The sequence below is a fragment of the Equus asinus genome, chromosome 4 (assembly GCF_041296235.1).
Source record: "Equus asinus isolate D_3611 breed Donkey chromosome 4, EquAss-T2T_v2, whole genome shotgun sequence".
NCBI classification, from domain to species: Eukaryota; Metazoa; Chordata; class Mammalia; order Perissodactyla; family Equidae; genus Equus; species Equus asinus.
Genome location: NC_091793.1, coordinates 85,042,917 through 85,062,141, shown reverse-complemented (window position 1 = coordinate 85,062,141; position 19,225 = coordinate 85,042,917). Strand labels below are relative to the sequence as shown.

At 35.7% G+C, this 19,225-nt stretch overlaps 1 protein-coding gene across 5 annotated transcripts in view; it reads left to right on the top strand.

Moving 5' to 3' along the window:
• Window positions 1–19,225, top strand: part of LRP1B (LDL receptor related protein 1B) — a 1,812,874-nt gene that overhangs the window by 312,115 nt on the left and 1,481,534 nt on the right. For all 5 annotated transcript variants that reach the window (XM_044768977.2, XM_070507612.1, XM_070507613.1 and 2 more), the window contains exon 2: window positions 1,725–1,847. In XM_044768977.2, the coding sequence (XP_044624912.2) occupies window positions 1,725–1,847 (123 nt within the window). The remainder of the gene's footprint in view (window positions 1–1,724; window positions 1,848–19,225) is intronic.

Here is a 19,225-nt window from a genome sequence, read left to right as displayed (position 1 = left end):
TTTTTTTTTTTGGTCTCAAATGTGTTTTAATAATTACTTCCTTAGCAATTTTGTTACTCTCTTCCTTATCTGGAATGTCCTATATTTACTTTCTATTTATCCCAATCCTACCCATCTTTAAAATAATGCTCATCATCCACAAACTATTCTTCGTGTTTGTCTCCACCTGTTTCTACCTGTGGTCTCTCCTCTTAGGAGTTATTTTCTATATCATTTACTTAACAACTTTTTGTATACAAAGTGTTTTTTCCCCCTGGATCTGTTGGCACAAGTAAGTAGTCTGCCGGACCCTTGAAGACAAAGACAGTGACTTTGAATCTATAGCAGCAAGTGCAGGGCTAAAAACAGAGTATGCTCAAGCAACTTAATGTAAAAAACAACAATTGTGATAGCAGTGGTAATGAGTGTGATATTGATGGTGAATTCATTGGAACATATAGTAAGATTAAGATAAAATAATATGAATTTTCGGGAAATATCTATAGTTTGAGACTGGAAGAAATTGACTATATATCCATATCTATAGATTAAAGATGTGTGTGTGTGTGTGTGTGTCTGTAATGTATATTTATTGAAAGTTATGTTGTTGTTGGGCGAAAGAGGTTGAGGGAGAGAAAGGAAAGATATACCAATTTTTATCAAAACATTGAGTGGAAGATACACCATCATTTTGTATATTGCTAAGGAAAAAAATCCCAATTAAGCTATGATCTAACACTTTCATATCACTTAGAATTTTCATTTGGTATATGTATTTTTGGTATAATTTGGTATATATCCTCTTTACTGATGGATTTTCTTTTATCTTGAATCATTCCTTATATACACAACAAAAGTTTAAGTGATATCACAGGACTAAGGTATTCCTAACACTGCTTTGCATTCAGAAGTCGTCAATTGTAAAAAACATTTCTATTTCAGACATGTTAAAATACAAAAAAGAAATATTTTGTTGAATGGATTCATAAGGTATAAGTAAGTATATTGCAAAAACCAACATCCAACATCTGATGAGTTTACTAGGACTTGAGGAAAGGCAACAGATCCTAAATATTATGAAATGATGGGAAGAAAATAGTGGACTTTTTGGATACCACCAACTGTAGAAACTTGAGTTAGAAGAAGATTTATGGAAATTTACTACCACTTTTGCTGTCTAGCAGCAGAAACTGTCACCTGGGAAGTCATAGCAAAAAAAGAGAAGGAAATATTATGATAGTGGGTGTCTAATTGATGTAGAGACATGAAGCCCCAGTATCAGGATAGATGGTTAAGAACTGAATACTCAGATATGGAGTTTAAGTCCAATATTTAACTTTTATTACTGATTTTTCTTTCTCTTGGAGCAGAGGAGGAAACTAAAATTTCTATGCTCAGGAACTTCTGCTTTGGATCAACATCTTCTATAAAACCCTCTTGCTGTGATATCTATATACCTTATCCCATATGACATAGCCTCTAGTCACACACACAAACAGAATTCTTAAGCATTTCCAGAATGGATTGCGTAAGACCACAACAAAGTCAAGTCTATCAAAATTGTATGTTTGAACTGAGTGGCTAAAATTCAGAAAAATAATTGGTTTAGTTTTGCTGCTGAACAGAAAATGTGGATCACATTCATATACCTTTTATGTATTGCTTTCTCACATTTCATCTTTGTACTGCTCTTTTGTTCATGTTCAGATCATTCATATTTTATTTCGAAACATTTTCATTTTCAGATCAGCAGTTGTGTGATCCTGGTGAATTTCTTTGCCACGATCATGTGACTTGTGTCTCCCAGAGCTGGCTGTGTGATGGGGACCCTGACTGCCCTGATGATTCAGACGAGTCTTTAGATACCTGTGAGTAGAAAGGTTCTCATGCCATTTGGATTTACCTTACATGTGAAACGAAATGTCAGTTGTTTTCACAGATGACTGGTGTTCTAGTGGATCCTTTTTTTCCCCAAATAGGCAAAGAAACTTGAAACTTTTTTTGTGTTCCTTTAAAATGACTACGTGAATGAGAGCATAAAATTTAGTTTTGTTGTATGAATTAACTTATGAAGGGAAGAAAATGCAAGGTCAATTATTTTAATGTGATTGTGTTACTACTAGAAAAAAATGACTTGAAGAGAAAAAAATATCCTTTAAACAACATTAAAAGGGAATAAGACTCTCTCTGATAATTTATTGCACATATTTACGTATTTTGAGACAGAGAGGCATAGAAAGGAATAGTAATCAAGCTTTAGTTCCCATATTACTTCCATTAATATCCTAGGGCATTACACAAATTATTGAACGTGTTTTCTTTTGAAACCATATTTATCCATCCATGCAGAGAGGATCTTCACCTTTTATAGTATCAGATTAAGAAGCCATTGGTACACATGGATCCTAATTGTAACCATACCACTGTATCTAACTTGGAGTCCACAGAGGGCTTTGCCTACATGAAAAATGCCACTAAAACAAAATTAGAAATAATAATAGGACCACAGATAAATCTGCTGCACTTTTTTTTAAATAGCCACTATCACAAGGAGTGTGAACAATCCCCTAAATTTTGATATTGATATTTCTAGAACTTCTACTGTCGGTCTGTGCTCCCCATGCAAGCAGGTCAGCCAGCTTATCAATATCATCCTCACAGCAGCTATGTAGATCTGTGAGGTCAAAGTGGAAAAAAAAAATGCATCATCTTTATTGCCTGATATTGTAGAGATAACAATTGTTGGTTCCATTTTCCATTTTTATCTATTTGTTTACAAATCTCGCAGACAGGACCATATAAATTTTGATGAAAATCTTGCCGTTAGAAAGTAGAGACAATGCTTGTTCATTTTCTTTATGTTTGCTAGTGTTTCTAAAGTTTCTCAGCATATGGGTACTTGATATTTGCACTAATTGCTTCTCTTTATTTTGAGCAGCCCACTCCTTCCATAGGAAGAGGTCGTAGTTGTTAACTACATTTGCAATTTTCAGAAATTTCACCAGTTTACTTCTGAAAACCTTTAGTAGACTCCGTATAGCATAGAAAAGGTTCTAGGCACGATAAGATTTTACAAAATAGATTAATAGGAAAAAACTCTATGGATAATAAAATTTGTTAAGTCTGTACAATGGAATATTTCTTGGCAATAAAAAAGAATGAAGAACTCATACATGCTATGTGGATAAACCTTGGAAACATTGTGCTAAGGAAAAGAAGCTAGTCACAAAAGACCACATATTTTATGATTTCATTCATATGAAAAATCTCAAATAGGCAAATCCATAGAGATAGAAAGTAGATGAGTGATGAGCAGTGCCTGGTGGTGTGGAAGGCAATGAGGAATGACTGCCAAAGAGTATGGGGTCTCTTCTGAGGGTGATGAAAATGTTCTAAAACTAGTTTACATTGAAGCTTGCACAATTTTACTAATACGCTTAAAACATCAAATTGTACATGTTAAATGGGTGAATTGTATGGTATTGAGTTATATCTTAGTAAAGTTGTTTAAAAATGGAAAATAATCTCAATATTATGCCTATGGGTGCATAGTAACGTGAAAAGACAAGAATAATAAATCTTCTGGCCATGAAATATATAAGCAGTGGGACCATATTTCAAATAGATAAGTAGTGGGACTTAACTGTTTCTAAGCTTTGGCTGTCCCCTATCTAAGTGCCATCTTGGAATTCTCTCCTCACTAGTTGGAAGGAGATATTCCCATAACATAATGAGAATAAAAAGTTAAATTTTTGAGTTTTGCTACTGGAGTCTTGCATCTCTGCCCTGATCCTCCCATCGATTTCTTGAAGGGAAAAATGACTGAGGCATCAGATAGATTTGTACGATCCATATGCAGGAAGGCCAAGTTGACAGAGAAATGCTGTGGAACTGTATATCTGGCACAGTGGAAAAGCCATTGAGAAGTAAAGGCTGGATAGCCTATCTAGGCAGGAATTCCTTTCCTGCTGGTGAAGAACAATGATATTCCCTTTGTGCTCAAGAGGGAGCTCAGTAGGAGAATCAGACTGGAGATGATCTGTGGTACAGAGGAAGAGCAAAGCCCTGTCTGGTCAAAACTAAAGCCCAGAAAGGAAAGACACCTCGCAGTGAACGCCAAAGTGGGTGGATTACAAATATTTCACTCTCCCTCCCATGCCCACTCCATGCTTGAGGAACATGGCTGATGCCCTGCAGGGGATGCCCACACCTCTGTTTGCCAGCCAGCATCCACTTTGATTGATTGATCGTCTACTCTTAATGGTCAGTGTCTCCACCACAATGTTGTTAAATATTTTGAATATCCATCTTGCCCAGAAGGTAGACATCACTTTGGGTATGGGGAAGAAGGTAGGTCCTTCAACTCACAGAGACTATGGGTCTTAGCAAACTGATGCCTCAAATTAGCAATTACATGAGGGTTAATTAAAAATAGGGATAGATTTTCTGCTTACTTAGTTTTTAAAATGAAATTCATACCTGCTCAAGATATTTTTGGCAGTTGTTAAGTACATAGTTATTTTCCTCCTCAATAAAATTTGATTAATTCAATTTAAAAATCTTTCTTCATTTTGCCCATTCTTATTCTATCATTGAACATCAAAATTGCTGAATATCCTTAAAGGCCACACTAAAACTATTCTTATGTCAATATAGCCACATAACAACGACAAAGAAATAACTATTTTTCTAACTAGGTGTTTAATCTGAGCAGCATATTTTGATCTACATTTAAGTAGTCTGTTTCAGATAAATGGTTTCAGTTGGTACTAATTGAAATCTGAACAAGCGTAGAAAAAAACCTTTATGAAAAATATCAGACTTTTCTCAAATTTAAGTTTCTCAATCCAGATGTTCACAATTACCATTTTCCCTAATCATAGTGCTTTGTAATGTGTTGTTTTACGACATTCATATGCAGTCATCACTGATCTACATAAAATAATTGCATAATTTTATAATTATATGAATGTATACATTCAGTGTGAAAGATAAATGCTAGAAATCAAAAACCTTGAAGATTGATTCTTAGGAAGGGTAATTTTGTGCTCAATGTATGAACAAAAGTGTGTTATCTTCTTTGATTTGAACATAGAGTATGTTGTATCTACAAAATATTAGATGAAAACAGCTGATGCAGTACGCTTATTTTTCCTAAATCCACTTAGCTTTTAAAATGATAAGAAGACCAATATCACGTAGAATTTATTATGAAATTGTGAAAGCCCTGCAATGACAGAATTCTAACAGGAAAAAAATAGATATTGTCAAGAAAGAGGAAAAGATTTGCTTGTGAAATGCTGATGACTGAAATACTTCAGAAGATAAACATACATGCAGAAAACCAAGAAATCTTGGAAATTATATGATATTTAGATATTTGGGCATCTGAGAGGTCAATGTGCACAAATTTTCCTCCTCTTCAGTGTTTGTTTAGGCCCAGGCTGTAGGAGTATTCTCTAGCATCCATGAAGCAGGAGTTACAGCTCACTAACAGCAATACAGACAAAAAATCACTTGTGTGGTGTTGATTTACCACTAAGCTGATTGCATGTTAGGACGAGTTTTCTAAAACACGAAATTTGAGAAATTTAATAATTATATCCTGTCCATTGAGTACGAGAAATGATTCTTTAGCTTTATATTGGAAATGAAAGTCTTTATTTCTCTACGTTATTTGAAGTAATTTTTCAAGTGTCTGAAAGGCTCACCATCTTTAGGTCCTGTGAGGCAATGAGAATAGAAAATCAGGAAAATCACCGTCTTTCTACTCACTGCTTTCTACCCAGTGTTGTTAGTCTAACGTGATGTGTGATGAGAATTAAAATGAATAGTAGAAATGCTTATTTGTGGAATGAAAGCTTGGTACCACCTGTGGCAGAGAAGTCTTCTTGAAAGGCACTTTTATTCTGAGTTATTCAAAATTTAATTCCTTCTCGGATTTTCTGTTGAATTCTTAATGATACTTCCTTTCCAACAATCAGCTCCAGCTGATGTCTGATATTCTCTGGGAATCTGATGTTAATGTCCTTAAAACCAGATTCTTCCTTTTTAAGTCGGGAAGGTATTAGCCCTGCTGTTTCTCCTTCTCCCCAATTGGCCTACACTACCCCTCTTCAGAAAATCATTTGAAGTCCTTCAGTTACAGATCATGTTTTGGATTTAAGGACTCATTGGCCAACAAAGGAGAATAAAAATGGCCTTACAGGAGGGTAATATTTGCAACCTGGATAGTTGTTGGGATAATTTACACATTGATTCTGTTCTGTCCTATCCTTCTGCAGGGATCAGCAAACCTTTTCTGTAAAGGACCAGATAGTAAATATTTTAGGGTTCATGAGCCTGTATGATCTCTTTGCATATTCTTCTTTTTTGTTGTTTGTTTTTAAAACTTTTTAGAATGGAAAAAATATTCTCAGCTAAACAGTCTGTAGGAAAAAGAGGCCAAGGTCAGATGTGGTCAGCAGGCTGTAGCGTTGTGACACTGTTGGGTCATAGCTGAACCATATCTGCTGTTTACAGTTGTGGAGGTGGGTCTGTGCACAGGTACTGCTGCCACAGGGAGCAGCATGACCCCCCACAGTGGAAGTTTGCAGCACAGAGCTGTGTGCCTACCTACCACCTTATGGTGCCAGATTCAGGCAATATGGTGTCATCTACAAAGCGGGGTTCTTTCTTCTATTTTTGCATACCTCCTTATTGGTTAGGATTGCATTTGAACACATGGAGCATGAACAGTAGCTTGACCAAATAAGGGGTTTTTTTCATATAAAAAGCTGCAAAAGTGGACAATTCAGGACTGATATGGCAACTCTAGAATAACACCATGCTTCTTCGATCTTTCTGCCTTGTCATACTTTGCATGGAGTTGTCAGTCTTTTACCTGCAATATGGCTGCTCTGCCTCTGCCAGCAGATAATATCATTTGAGGCAGAAAGAAGGGAGAGAGAAAATGGAAAAGGCAAGTGCCAGCCAAGTCTCTCTGTTTATCAGGAAAACTAGTTTTTACAGCAATCAAACTCAGTAGATTTCTGCTGAGATCTCCTTGGACGGAGCTAATCATATAAGGTATGGGGCAATAAGTATTTTCAATAGGTCCTGTTGCTTTCCAAAATAAAATTTCTGGTTCTTCCTGTAAAGAAAAAGGGGAGAATAGATACTGGATAGGCAGAGGCCCTGGGTAGCATGTGCTACAGTGTCCTTCACTCTCCTTCCTTCTCTCCATCTACTGCGTGGGAGGTGACAGGCACAATGCATGATCAGTGCTTCTGAATCCCAACTGCTTGGCTACAAAGCCAGTTCCCCTACGGATATCTTTGCTCTTGGGCAACTAACTTAACCTTTCCAAGGCTCCATTACCTCATCTATACCATGGACATGATGATACCTGCCTCACAGTAAAAGTGCTTAGAATAGTGCCTGTTCTGTAGTAAGATTCCTCTCCATGCCACACTGGACCTGCGTTTCAGATGCCCAGAACTCTGAGCAAGCACCTTACCCTGAGGATCTTTGGAGAGAGCATCCTAACTGGCCCCTCTTAATAGACCTTCTCCCTTTCTTACTGATAATTAGTTTTATTCTCTAAGGATGTGGCTAGGAATAGGATTAATTTACCACATACACTGATTCAAGTTAAGTCGCTAACAGTTTTTAATAATTAGGTATATTACACTCAAATATTAGGACAAATCTGGTATAGAGATTTTGAGACAGGTGGCTTTTTCCAGGAACTCTTCCAAAAACATCATGTTGACTAATTGACTAAAGTTAAAATACATGGCTAAAAAACACATTCGTGAATAATATTGTTTAATCGACACTGCAGTCCTAAAATATAGATGTTATCTCATTTCAAGAAATGAGGAAATTGAGTTTATGATCCTTCTGTCTTCCTCTATGTTGGCTGTTATTGGTGAAAGCAGAGTTTATATTTCTTTGAACTTGTCCTCCTTTTTTTGAAATACTGAAGTAAAGAAGGATCCAACTCCTAAGAGGACCCCTTAGGGCACCTAATTTAAAAATATTAAATTATATGTGTCATTTGAAAAACACAGAAGTCTATCCCAACAGGGTTGTATCACACTGAGTTAGGGAGTGATCAATTGTAATTGAATAATGCAGTAAAAATAACAAGTCTCCTGGGTAATAGAGAGAGAAGCATTTATGAAAAATGAAAATGGCTGTAAGTTATTAGGGTTAGATGTGCCTCTGCATGAATTACCCATTTCTTCTATTGTGTATCTCTTGTTGTGAAATTTTAACCTTTATTTAGATAGCAGGATATTAATGAACTTCTTATATTCATAGAATGACCTTTCCCCTAGGATATAGGGTAGAAACCCTTTTATAATTTTCTTCTAAACTTTCTTTCTTTGGCAGAGGTCAGAGAAATAAAATGAAATTCAGGTGGGAGGTTGTTAGCAAACAGACACTGCCCTTTAAAAGTATATCGCAGAATAGGGCCCTGAAAGTAGCCGTAGGAACAATAAAATGGATGAAAGTATGGTTCTTGTTTCTAAGTAATAGTGATTTAGAGGTCACTTTGCAATGAGCTAATATATGAGAGCCACGAAGCTAAGTTTTTTTTAGGTAAAGAAGCTGAAATGATCTTATAGATTAAAGGGAAAGCATATGAGACCCATGAGGACAGTTTATGTCTCTTTCAATTCTTTTTGTTTTGCTCTTCGTTTTATTCTGAGGCTTCTCCCTTAGCAGTAGAGAGGCCAAAAACATTGACCTTTCTTTAATAACAAAAATACTCCCACTTAAGAGTTGATATGAAGGGGTGACGGGAAGGTGGGGAAAGTACAACTGTGAATTGAAAGGGTCTGTCTCATGTTGGTCCATTTCCCTAGCACAGTAGGGGCAGAATGGGGGGGTGACATTTCTCTTCATTCTGCCCCACGATGTGCTAATGGGTCTCTGAAAGTCTGCCTCTGCAATTTCAAGAAAGGCTGATTGGAGGCACAGGTGATGAAACTGAGCGCACGGGCAATTCACACAAGTGGAGCAAGACCAGTATTAACAAAGGCCTCGCTTTGTCACTCATGAAGTCACTGCTTTTTGGTTTTCTGATCCAAGATCACAGGTCACAGAATAAAAAGGGACTCAAGTCCCTCAGCCTGGATTGGAAACTATCAGGGATGAAAACTTTGAAATGATGTAGAATAAAGAGGGTAAAATAAAATAGATGAATTCTAGAGACTACTCTGATAAAATCTCCTCGGCTTAAGGGATGATGTTGTGTAAACAAATGCCCTGCAGGGCTCTAGAGGGACAAAGCTGAAGGCTGAGCAAGGAGTCTTCACAGAAACAATTCAATCCATCATTTATCCACAACTAACCTAGCATTTGGGGTTGAAGACAAAGGCTTCTTACCTTTCATGGGTGAGCAAATTTCTTCCCAGAGGACATTTTATTCTTTATAGTCAGTGTATAAAATTTACATTTGACTTTCACTCAGAAGTACTTCTAAAATGACATATTTTGCTAAATGAAGCACTAAAGTATGTTGTGTTCTAAGAACTTATTTTAATGGCAATGCCTTTCTTTCTCTCTTCCTTCCCCTGTCTTCCATCACCCTTCCCTGAAAGCAGGACATAAAACCCTACTGTAATGTGCCTATGGAAGTTTTAGTAGGACAAAGAGTATCATTATTCTACTAGTTGCTATATTGGCCCTGTCCAAATTCAGGCAGCATCATTGACTTTGGGCTGAATTTTTTTTCCTTTTTTTTTTTAAAGATTGGCACCTGAGCTAGCAACTGTTGCCAATCTTCTTTTTTTTCTGCTTTTTTCTCCCCAAATCCCCCCAGTACATAGTTGTATATTTTAGTTGTGGGTCCTTCTAGTTGTGGCATGTGGGACACCGCCTCAACGTGGCCTGAAGAGTGGTGCCATGTCCACTCTTGTGATCTGAACCAGTGAAACCCTGGGCCACTGCAGCGGAGCCGGTGAACTTAACCACTCGGCCACAGGACCGGCCCCCAGGCTGAATTTTTTTAATTAAAATTTTTGTAACATTAGCTTTTCTGATTTTCCGGAAGTGAGAAATTGCTCAGAAAGGAGTAAAGTTGATGAGAAGATGGGTAACAATAGGGCTTAGGTGAGAGGATACCAATTCAGCAAATGTGGCTTATGGCAGTCCACTCAGTCTGTGGGGCTTCTTTCTTCTTTTTTATCTTTGTTTTGTTTTGTTTGTTTCACTGAAAAAAGATGGCTTGGGAGGGAAGGTTTTGCCCAAATTACTCATTTGTCCACCTTGAAGGATCAGATACAAGAGGGGAGAGTCTTTCAACTGGCACAAATCTTTCTGGGTTATCAACAGCAAAAAAAGAAAACCAACAAACAGTTACTTCCCAATATCTCTTATTGAGTTGCCAAGAGAAAAATAATTATTAATAGGAAACACTTTTCTTAGAATTCAGCATACAGCCATAAGACTAATAATTTCAATCTTTCACAAATAGGAATTACAGAAATGATTAGTACTTGTATAGTACTTTGGTAATCTTTTTAAGGACATGTACATTAAATTCATCAAATATCATTTGTCCGTTGCAACTATTTTTTGAGAAAGATAGGCCAAGTGTTGTGGCCATTAAAAAAGTAAGAAATCTGAGACACAGACAGGTTGCTTGGTCAAGAGTCTCATAACTAACAGGTGACAAGGCTGAAGTAAGAGTCCAGAATTTCCATTTCCTAAGTTTCTACTGTAGCATCTGATATGGGCTGAATTTTGCCCCCTCAGAATTCATATGTTGAAGCTCTAACCCCCAGCATCTCAGAGTGAGGCTGCCTTTGGAGAATGGACCTTAAAATATCTAAGTTAAGTTAAAATGAGGTCATTAGAATGGGTCCTAATCCATTCTGATTGGAGCCCTTATAAGAGGAAATTCGGACACACTAAGGGACACTAGGGGCACATATGCACAGACAGAAGACCATGTGAAGAGGCAGTAAGAGTGTGGCCACCTAGAGTTCAAGGAGAGAGGCCTCAGGGGACCCAACCCTTGTTGGACATCTCACTTCCAGAACTGTGAGGAAATACATTTCTACTGTATAAGCCACCCAGCGTGTGGTATTTAGCTATGGCAGCCCTAGTTGACTAATACAGCATTTATAATACATCTATTAATATTCCATTTATTTTTATACTAGTGTAAGAATAATGCAGTGATTTAAAAATTTCCTCTTTTCTTTGAAGATATATACTAGCTATCAGTGTACTAAAATTACAAGCGTTATAAGCCTGTTGAAGAGACAGGAAATGAAATCACTGTGCAGTTTCTGATGGAATAAGGGGCCCATCCCTTCAGCAGTGGTTCTAACCCTCTAAGAATGCTTAATTTAATTATATAGTCCTATTATTATGCAAACGAAATATGTTTTCAATGAAAAGTCAGTTGATAATGCCTACAGGTTTATTTTTTTCAAATATTTATAGATGATGGATTGCTCCAAAATTAAAGAAAAATAGATTTGCCCGACCCTTCCTCCTGGCGACTGGGGACACCCATTTACAGGTGCAGTTGGAAACTCATTTAGAGTTGTGGTTGGTGGCCATCTTTGCAATGCTAGCTAGTTCCAACACAAAACACAAACTTGGATAGATGATCTACCATTATTTTTTGAGCAAAACACTAGACATGCATAACTAGTATATACTAGTTATAACAAGGATATTTGTAACATTCTGTATTAGGTTGCTATGATCTGTATTAGATTGTTATAATGTTTGATTCTGAATTGATCATTGGATTAGGCAATAAAGTAGATGTAGTTTGACAGTAAAAAGAAATGCTTCTTTCTCCACATGAACCTTTGGAGAATTTTGTTATAGTTTACTTTCAAATTTGCACATATTAGACAATTCAATTTTTAAAATAACTGACAGGCTATGAATTTTCACTTAAATAGTGAAGACAACTTTGTCACCGAACTAGACTTCTCATAATATATAGGCACATTGTCTTTAAGAAAACTAGAAACCATTCAATCAATCAGCATCCATTTACTGAGGAAATACTGTGTTCAAGGTGCTTACTAGGAACTGTACTTCAACCATTTGTCTCACGTGCCAGGGCTTTAGCCTATGCTAATTTAGTCCTCTGTCCTGGTTAAATGCTACTATTTCTGAGTTAAAGAAGGTAGTGTTTATGATAAAGATGGTGGTGATATTACTGACACAAAATGGACGATTGATATGAGCTAGATGCTGTGCTATGAGCCTTATATGGATTCTCTTCTTTGATCCTGGCAATAACACTGAGCAGGACATCAGTTCAGTTGTTCAGGTTATGCAGAGGACTAGGGTGACATAAATATCACACCCAGCACAGGTGTATGTATTTTCCCATAGATTCAAATAAACTATATTGAAAAAGGGGCAACATTTTCTGATTTGCATGAAGTCACTATATGAGCTAATCGTAGCTCTGCCTATGACACTAACCGTGGTCCCCTTTTACTGATGACAAACATGAAGCATGAGGGAAGTTCTTTGCTGGAGGTGTTAAAGTAACCAAATGACAGAGGTGAAATTGAACACTGCACCATGCTATACAGCCTTGTAGATAAAGCAAATGAGGCTCAGAGAGGTTAAATAGATTCCACTAAGATTCTCTCTTAGTGGAGGCGAGAGTTTCATGTGCGCCTGTCTCACATTACATTTAAGTCAGTGTGTTTTCCGTTATACCACACGACCTCCTATACACACTCTATCCAGATATGCATATATGTGGCTATCCAATTTATATACAACCAATTTTAATTGAGTGACTTCTATGTGACAGATCCTGTGGTAGATGTTAGGAATGACAAGATCAATATGCTAAAGATGAAAGACATATAGTAACAACTGGAGAGAGGATTTTAATTCTTTTTCCAGCTAGAAAGGATGTTTACGAATGTGTATATGTTACTGTATTAATAATTATAAAAGGTATATGGGTTAACATTTATATATGCATGTATATGAACTTTATGTGTGGGCATATGAAAAAATTGAATCTGGAAAAAATAATTAATGTTTTCTTAACCTTTTTTGCTCACACACACAAACCACACGACAGACACAAACACACATGCACACCTTAATTTAGAAACACATTGTTGAGCATAACTGTGTAGATTACGAGGAAATTTTTATTAGTTTTCTATTGCTGTATAACAAATTACCACAAATTTAGCATGTTAAAACAACACCCATTTCTTACCTCACAGTTCTGTAAGTTAGAAATCTAGGCAGGATAAAATGGGTTCTCTGCTTAAAGCTTTACAAGGTTGAGATCAAAGTGTTTGTTGGGTGAGGCTCTTATCTGGAGAGTATGAGAAAGAATCTGCTTCTCAGCTCATTTAGGTTGTTGGCCAAATTCAGTTTCTTGTGATTGTAGAAATGGGGCCACAATTTCTTGATGGCTGTCAGCCTCAGCCTCTCTTAACAACTAAAAGTCACTCACATACCTTGACAGGTGACCTCCTCCATTTTCAAAGCCAGCAATCCTTTGTCAAAACTCCCTCATACGTCATGCTTCCAATCCCTGACTTCCTCTTCTGCTATCAGTTGGAAAAATCTCTCTGCTCTTAAAGATCTCATGTGATTAGAGTAGGAACATTTGAATAATTTCCCTTTTGCCATATAATGCAACATAATCCTGGAAGTACTATCTCATCATATTCACAGGTTCCACCCACATTTGAAAGAGAAGGGGTTATACAAGAATGAGGGTCACTGGGAGTTGTTCTTAGAATTCTGTCTAACACAGTGTATTAGTTTGCTAGGGCTGCCATGAAACAATACCATAGGCTGGTGGCTTAAACAACAGAAGCTTATTTCCTCACAATTCTGGAGGCTACAAGTCCACGATCAAGGTGTTTGCAGGGTTAGTTTCATTCTGAGGCCTCTTTCCTTGGCCTACAGCTGGCCATCTTCCTCTGGTGTCTTCACATGGTCTTCCTGAGTATGTCTGTGTCCTTAATCTCTTCTTTTAATGACAGCAGTCATATTGAATTAAGGCCCACACATATGACATCATTTTACTTTAATCACCTCTTTAAAAGCCCTGTCGCCAAACATGGTCACATTCTGAGGTAGTGGGAGTGAGGACTTCCAACATATAAATTTTGGGAGGACCTGATTCAGCCCGTAACACACAGGATGATTTTGCTTTTCTTTTTTGATATTCTAAGACGTTAGTCACCACCTCATCTAGTAAATGTAAATGGTTCAAAAAGTTGAATGCTCCCCCTGCTTTTTGTTGTGAAGAATTTCAAGCTGACAGAAAATTTGAAAGAATAGCAAACACTTGTATACCCTAGATTTATCAACCATTAACATTTTGTGACATTTGCTTCGTTTTTTGTCTCTTTATTAATTATGTATATATTTATGTAATGTTTATACACATATACATGTTTATGTATGATTTTTGCTAAACCATTTAAATAAGTTGCAGACATTATGATGTTCTACCCCTAAATCATTCTAACAAGACATACTTTTATATGTCCATAATACCATCATAACACCTAAGAAATTTTACTTTGATATCATATTCCATCCATATTCTAATTTCTCCAACTGTCCCCAAAATATCTTTTGTAGTTTTTTTGTACCCAAACCATGATCCAACCAAGGATAATGCATTGCATATCATTGTCATGGCCTTTTAGTCGTTTTTAATCTAGAAGAGTTTCAAACTTTTCTTTTGTCTATCGTGGTACTGACATTTTCCTACAGAATGTCCCACAATTTGAATTTTTCTATTTGTTTCCTGATGATAAGACTCAGAGTAAATATTTTGCCTAGAATACCCCAAAGGTTATGACATACATTGCCCATTCTGTTGAATCAGGAAATAGGTCAGTTTGATAATAGCTTGAGAACTTGGTTACCAAAACTAAGTTACAACAAAAGTTTTCCAGAACATAAGATATACTTCTGAACTATAAAACTAAGAAATTTGAGATAAAAAATACTTTTATAGTCCTAACTATACCATTAGGAAAAACACTTAGAAAAGGATTAAAATTAAGACCTTAACATAGTGACATATCCTTATGTTATTTGAACTTGAAAATAGAAATCAACTAAAGAGTGAGGCTTTTAAATTTGAACTTTGTATCTCTTGAGTTGTGAATATCACTCTCCCTCAAAAAAATCTAATTTTGTGTTTTTGTGTTGCTCTGCGTCTAGCTATGTGTGAATGAAGCGTAGAATTACTGTCACTTCTGTTTAAGTAACAAAGAGTCTAAGTCCCTCATTACATTGTCAGGATCCTTAAGGACAGGGATTTTGCCACTCTTTGTATATCCATACATTGTTCTGCATACAATGAGCAGTTTATACATGTTTTGTCTCTCAGAGATTTAAAAGATGAATATATAGGTAGGCAGTTTAAGATATGATTCAGGCAAGTGAGAATAGTCTTATCCATTTACAAGGACTCTGTGAAGAGATATATATATATATATATATATGTATATATATATATCATTATTTTCAAAGTCAAACTTGACAGTTTATTTGAATAGGTACCTTCTGTATAGATTTCACAAGTTACAGAATTATATCCAATATACCTTAAGAAATTTACACAATTGCTTTGTAACGTGCTTTCTTCACATAAATAAGGAAAAAGCTCCTCGAGTCAGGGACAGTCTACCATTTAGAATTTTTTCATCCAATCTTTCCTTTACTACTGTCAACAAGTTTTTGTATATTCATTTAATTTGTTCACCAATGGAACAATTGAATGTAGCATTTCAAAAGGGAAAGTAGACCCTGAAGAATGTATTATCATTCAACACACAAAAAATTCTCCCAAGATTGGTAATTATGTAAGGCACTACTCTTTGACATTAGTGAGAGATAATATTTGAATCTGCTTTACAACTGCAAATGCAGGAGAAAATATTTGCAAGTGGACAAACTTATAATATAGCCATCTCTGCTGTGTTTGACAACTGTCAGGATTTCAGCCAAATGGAGTAGTGATGTCTCTGCATTCCCACTGGAATCTTTTCACGCGTCGTGCAAAGTCAAAAAAAAAAAAATAAAGAATAAAATAGTAGCTGTGTGCTCAGGTTGAAATGAGGTTAAAAAAAGAAAGAAAGAAAAATCCACAGCAATTCCAGTTACAAAAAGCCTGACTCCAACAGCATCCAAATTAAGGCAAAGCAGGTCAGGTACCTTCTGACAATGCTAAACCAGAAGGCGCTCTATAAACTCAAGATATTAATGATACTTTCTTTAATACAGTGATGGGTTTGTGTTTAGAAAAGGTTGACCTTTGAGGTAAGTGGATTCTTGAAGATATGAATGTAGAATTGCTCACTCAGATTGCAATCAATTAATTGGCTTTGCATTACCACTCACTATTTTTCTGATAGTCTTTATTTCCTCCATTGATGAATAGCAAGACAAATGTATAGTAAGTTTGTTTTGTTTTAAACTTTCTGGGTTTGACTAGTATTTGACAGAGTGGGAGAATTTGCTATTTCTCGAAAATGAAACTGATTTAATAAATTAGATTTAGGTTAATTCTAAGCTCAAGAATCACAATGATCTGATTGGCTGTCTAGGATATACTCTTAAATGGCCAAAATTGGCTTCTGTTTTAAGATTTAACCTAAGGATAAATTAGACCTGGGCAACTCACCATGAGCCTCGTCCTTTGTGATGGAGATTCAAGCTGTCAGGTTCTTATTAAATTTTGCTTCAAGGTAGATTTTTGCGCCTACCTTTCATTCTCTGCTTCTTAGTAGTAATAGGTTGATTTACTGGGCACTTGTAGACGCTAGGAACTGAAATAGTTTCAATCTACATAATCTCCAGATAAAAAAAAACATAAAAAATATAGTTCAGTAAGGTAACACAGCTGGTCTAAGGACACATAGTTAATAAATCTTAGAAGTGTGACTGGAATTTACATCTCCTTGACTTGCACTATTTTTCTTTTCTTTTCAATTTGAACGTAAGCCTCCCAGTAAGCAGTTCTAAACTGCTACTATATTGATTGTACCTTACCATTTATCAAAACAATAATAAAAGAAAAAACCCACAAAAAGCAGGATCTGAAATAATTTTTAGCTAAATTGCTAAGTTTAAAATAAAATCTAGAGGTGTATCTTCCAACTGACTGAGAGTTGCTTCCATCTTCCCTCAAGAGCTAGAGTGCATGAGCACACACACATACAACCACACTATGTAATATTTTTGTATAAAAGATAAATGATTGTTTACTTGATATATGTGTGGCTTCTTTTTTCTGTGATAGCTGAAGAAATGGGAGAATGTGATCAGTAAGTAAAAATAATATAAGTTTAAATGGTACTCCCCTTGCTTAACTTACAGAAAGACATCCTAACACAAGGGATGAATGTCTGTGCCAAAAACAATTAGATCACGTTATGCTTGCCAAATATTCTTTCAGGCTGTTTCTAACTTAAATTCAACACTCAAGAAAACACTGTAGATTAATTAGCTTTTCTTTTAATTTTCAATAACTTGAAAAGCAACTGTATCAATCTCTTGGAAAATGTATAAATACTTAATTACATTTAACCCAAGGCCCTGTTGTCAGGATTTTGCGTAAAGCAAACTAGTGTTACAACTCTACTATTTTCACCAATGAACAAATCTGTGACAGAAATACTGATGGGCCTTAAAGAGAATATTTCCAGGTCCTGATAAAATAATACTGCCCAACGCAGTGTACTTTCCAAAATATGGAATGTTCCTTAAATATTGAGAAAAGCTGACCGAATTTTTCACATATTCGCCGAGGACTGTTTTAATTATTATTCTTTTGAATTTGGTAAAAGGACTTAATTTTGCTGGTCCTGTGGTACCATAAGATACAAATTATATACTTTATTAAAATCTATTTGGAGTTGCAGGAAAGGTATATAAAAGACACTGTTATATCTTTCTTGAGAATATAGACTATTTCTTAAACATCTTAGTACTCTCTTAACCTAAATGTATGATGCATCACACACTGTAAATCTTCAATGGTTGACAAACTAATTAAATTGCAATTTTAAAGAAGTACTAGGTGGATTTTTTTTTAAATAGGTATGTTCATTCAGAGAAATTCACACTTGAATGGCTGATTAGGGTAGATTTTGGCAAGGTTTACAGCCTTCCAATCTGAGCAGATTTTAAAGGGGTTTGACAGCAAAAGAGCTTCACGTGGTGTTTTATTTAATTTGAGGTTTGTAATCAGATGATTTATAGGAGTTTGGGTTTTACAAAATGTGAAGCATTTGTCTTGATAAAATAATAAGCCTCTCCCAGTGTCAACTGAAATCAATACTCTCCTGTTTTCCTTACTTCAGAGATGCAGAGATGCAAAGGGAAAACATTTTTATTAGTAATTCTTAAGGTTTAGTCTATGACCTTCTGTGGAGATTTACATTAGTCAAGGTTAAAACACATCCCTGAGAGCCACACCAACATTCAAGATGTGGGGAGATTGTTACCTTCTTCCAGACTAAAATATCCATTAGAAAGATGGCAATAAATAAGGAAGGATGATGATTAGATGATTTAAAAATTAGACCTAAGGGGCTCTATAGATATTTTTCAATGAGTACTTTTTGTATTGTTGTTTGCTGCATATCTACTATATCACTATTGGCTTGTTTTTATTTCATATCTTATTTTTTTAAATTATTTCATTTTTTTATCTGCTTTATTACTTGTATTCATACCATTTCCATCCTGTTATTCATTCTGATGGTCCTTGTGCTAAATATGACTCCTGTCTTAACATTTTCCTTTTTGTTGGTATACCATTAAAATGTTAAGTCTTTATTATTTGTGACTTAGTTTCTCCCCTCTCCCCACCCCATTTCTTCTCTCTCATTTTTAGTCTTTTAATTCTGATAGTGTTCTTCATATTCTTACTTTCAATGTATTTTTCATTTATTATGTTCTTCTGTCTTAACTTTTACCTCTCTCAACTACTTCTATTACTTATAACAAAGAAACTATAGCTACTTAATCAACAACTAGTTCAGTTTCAGTAGTATTCCAAATTAATTGGAATCAGTATGGATAAAAAACTCTTTCTATCTATAAATAGATTTAAAAGAGAGACAGAGAGAAGAAGGAAAAGAAGTATATCTAAATTCCAAAGGGCTGCCTCAAATTCTAATTACAATGGAGGCAATATATTAAAATAAGTGTAAGTAAAATGAAGAATTTGAAGTTTTATAAAACAAATGACTGTAAACATCTC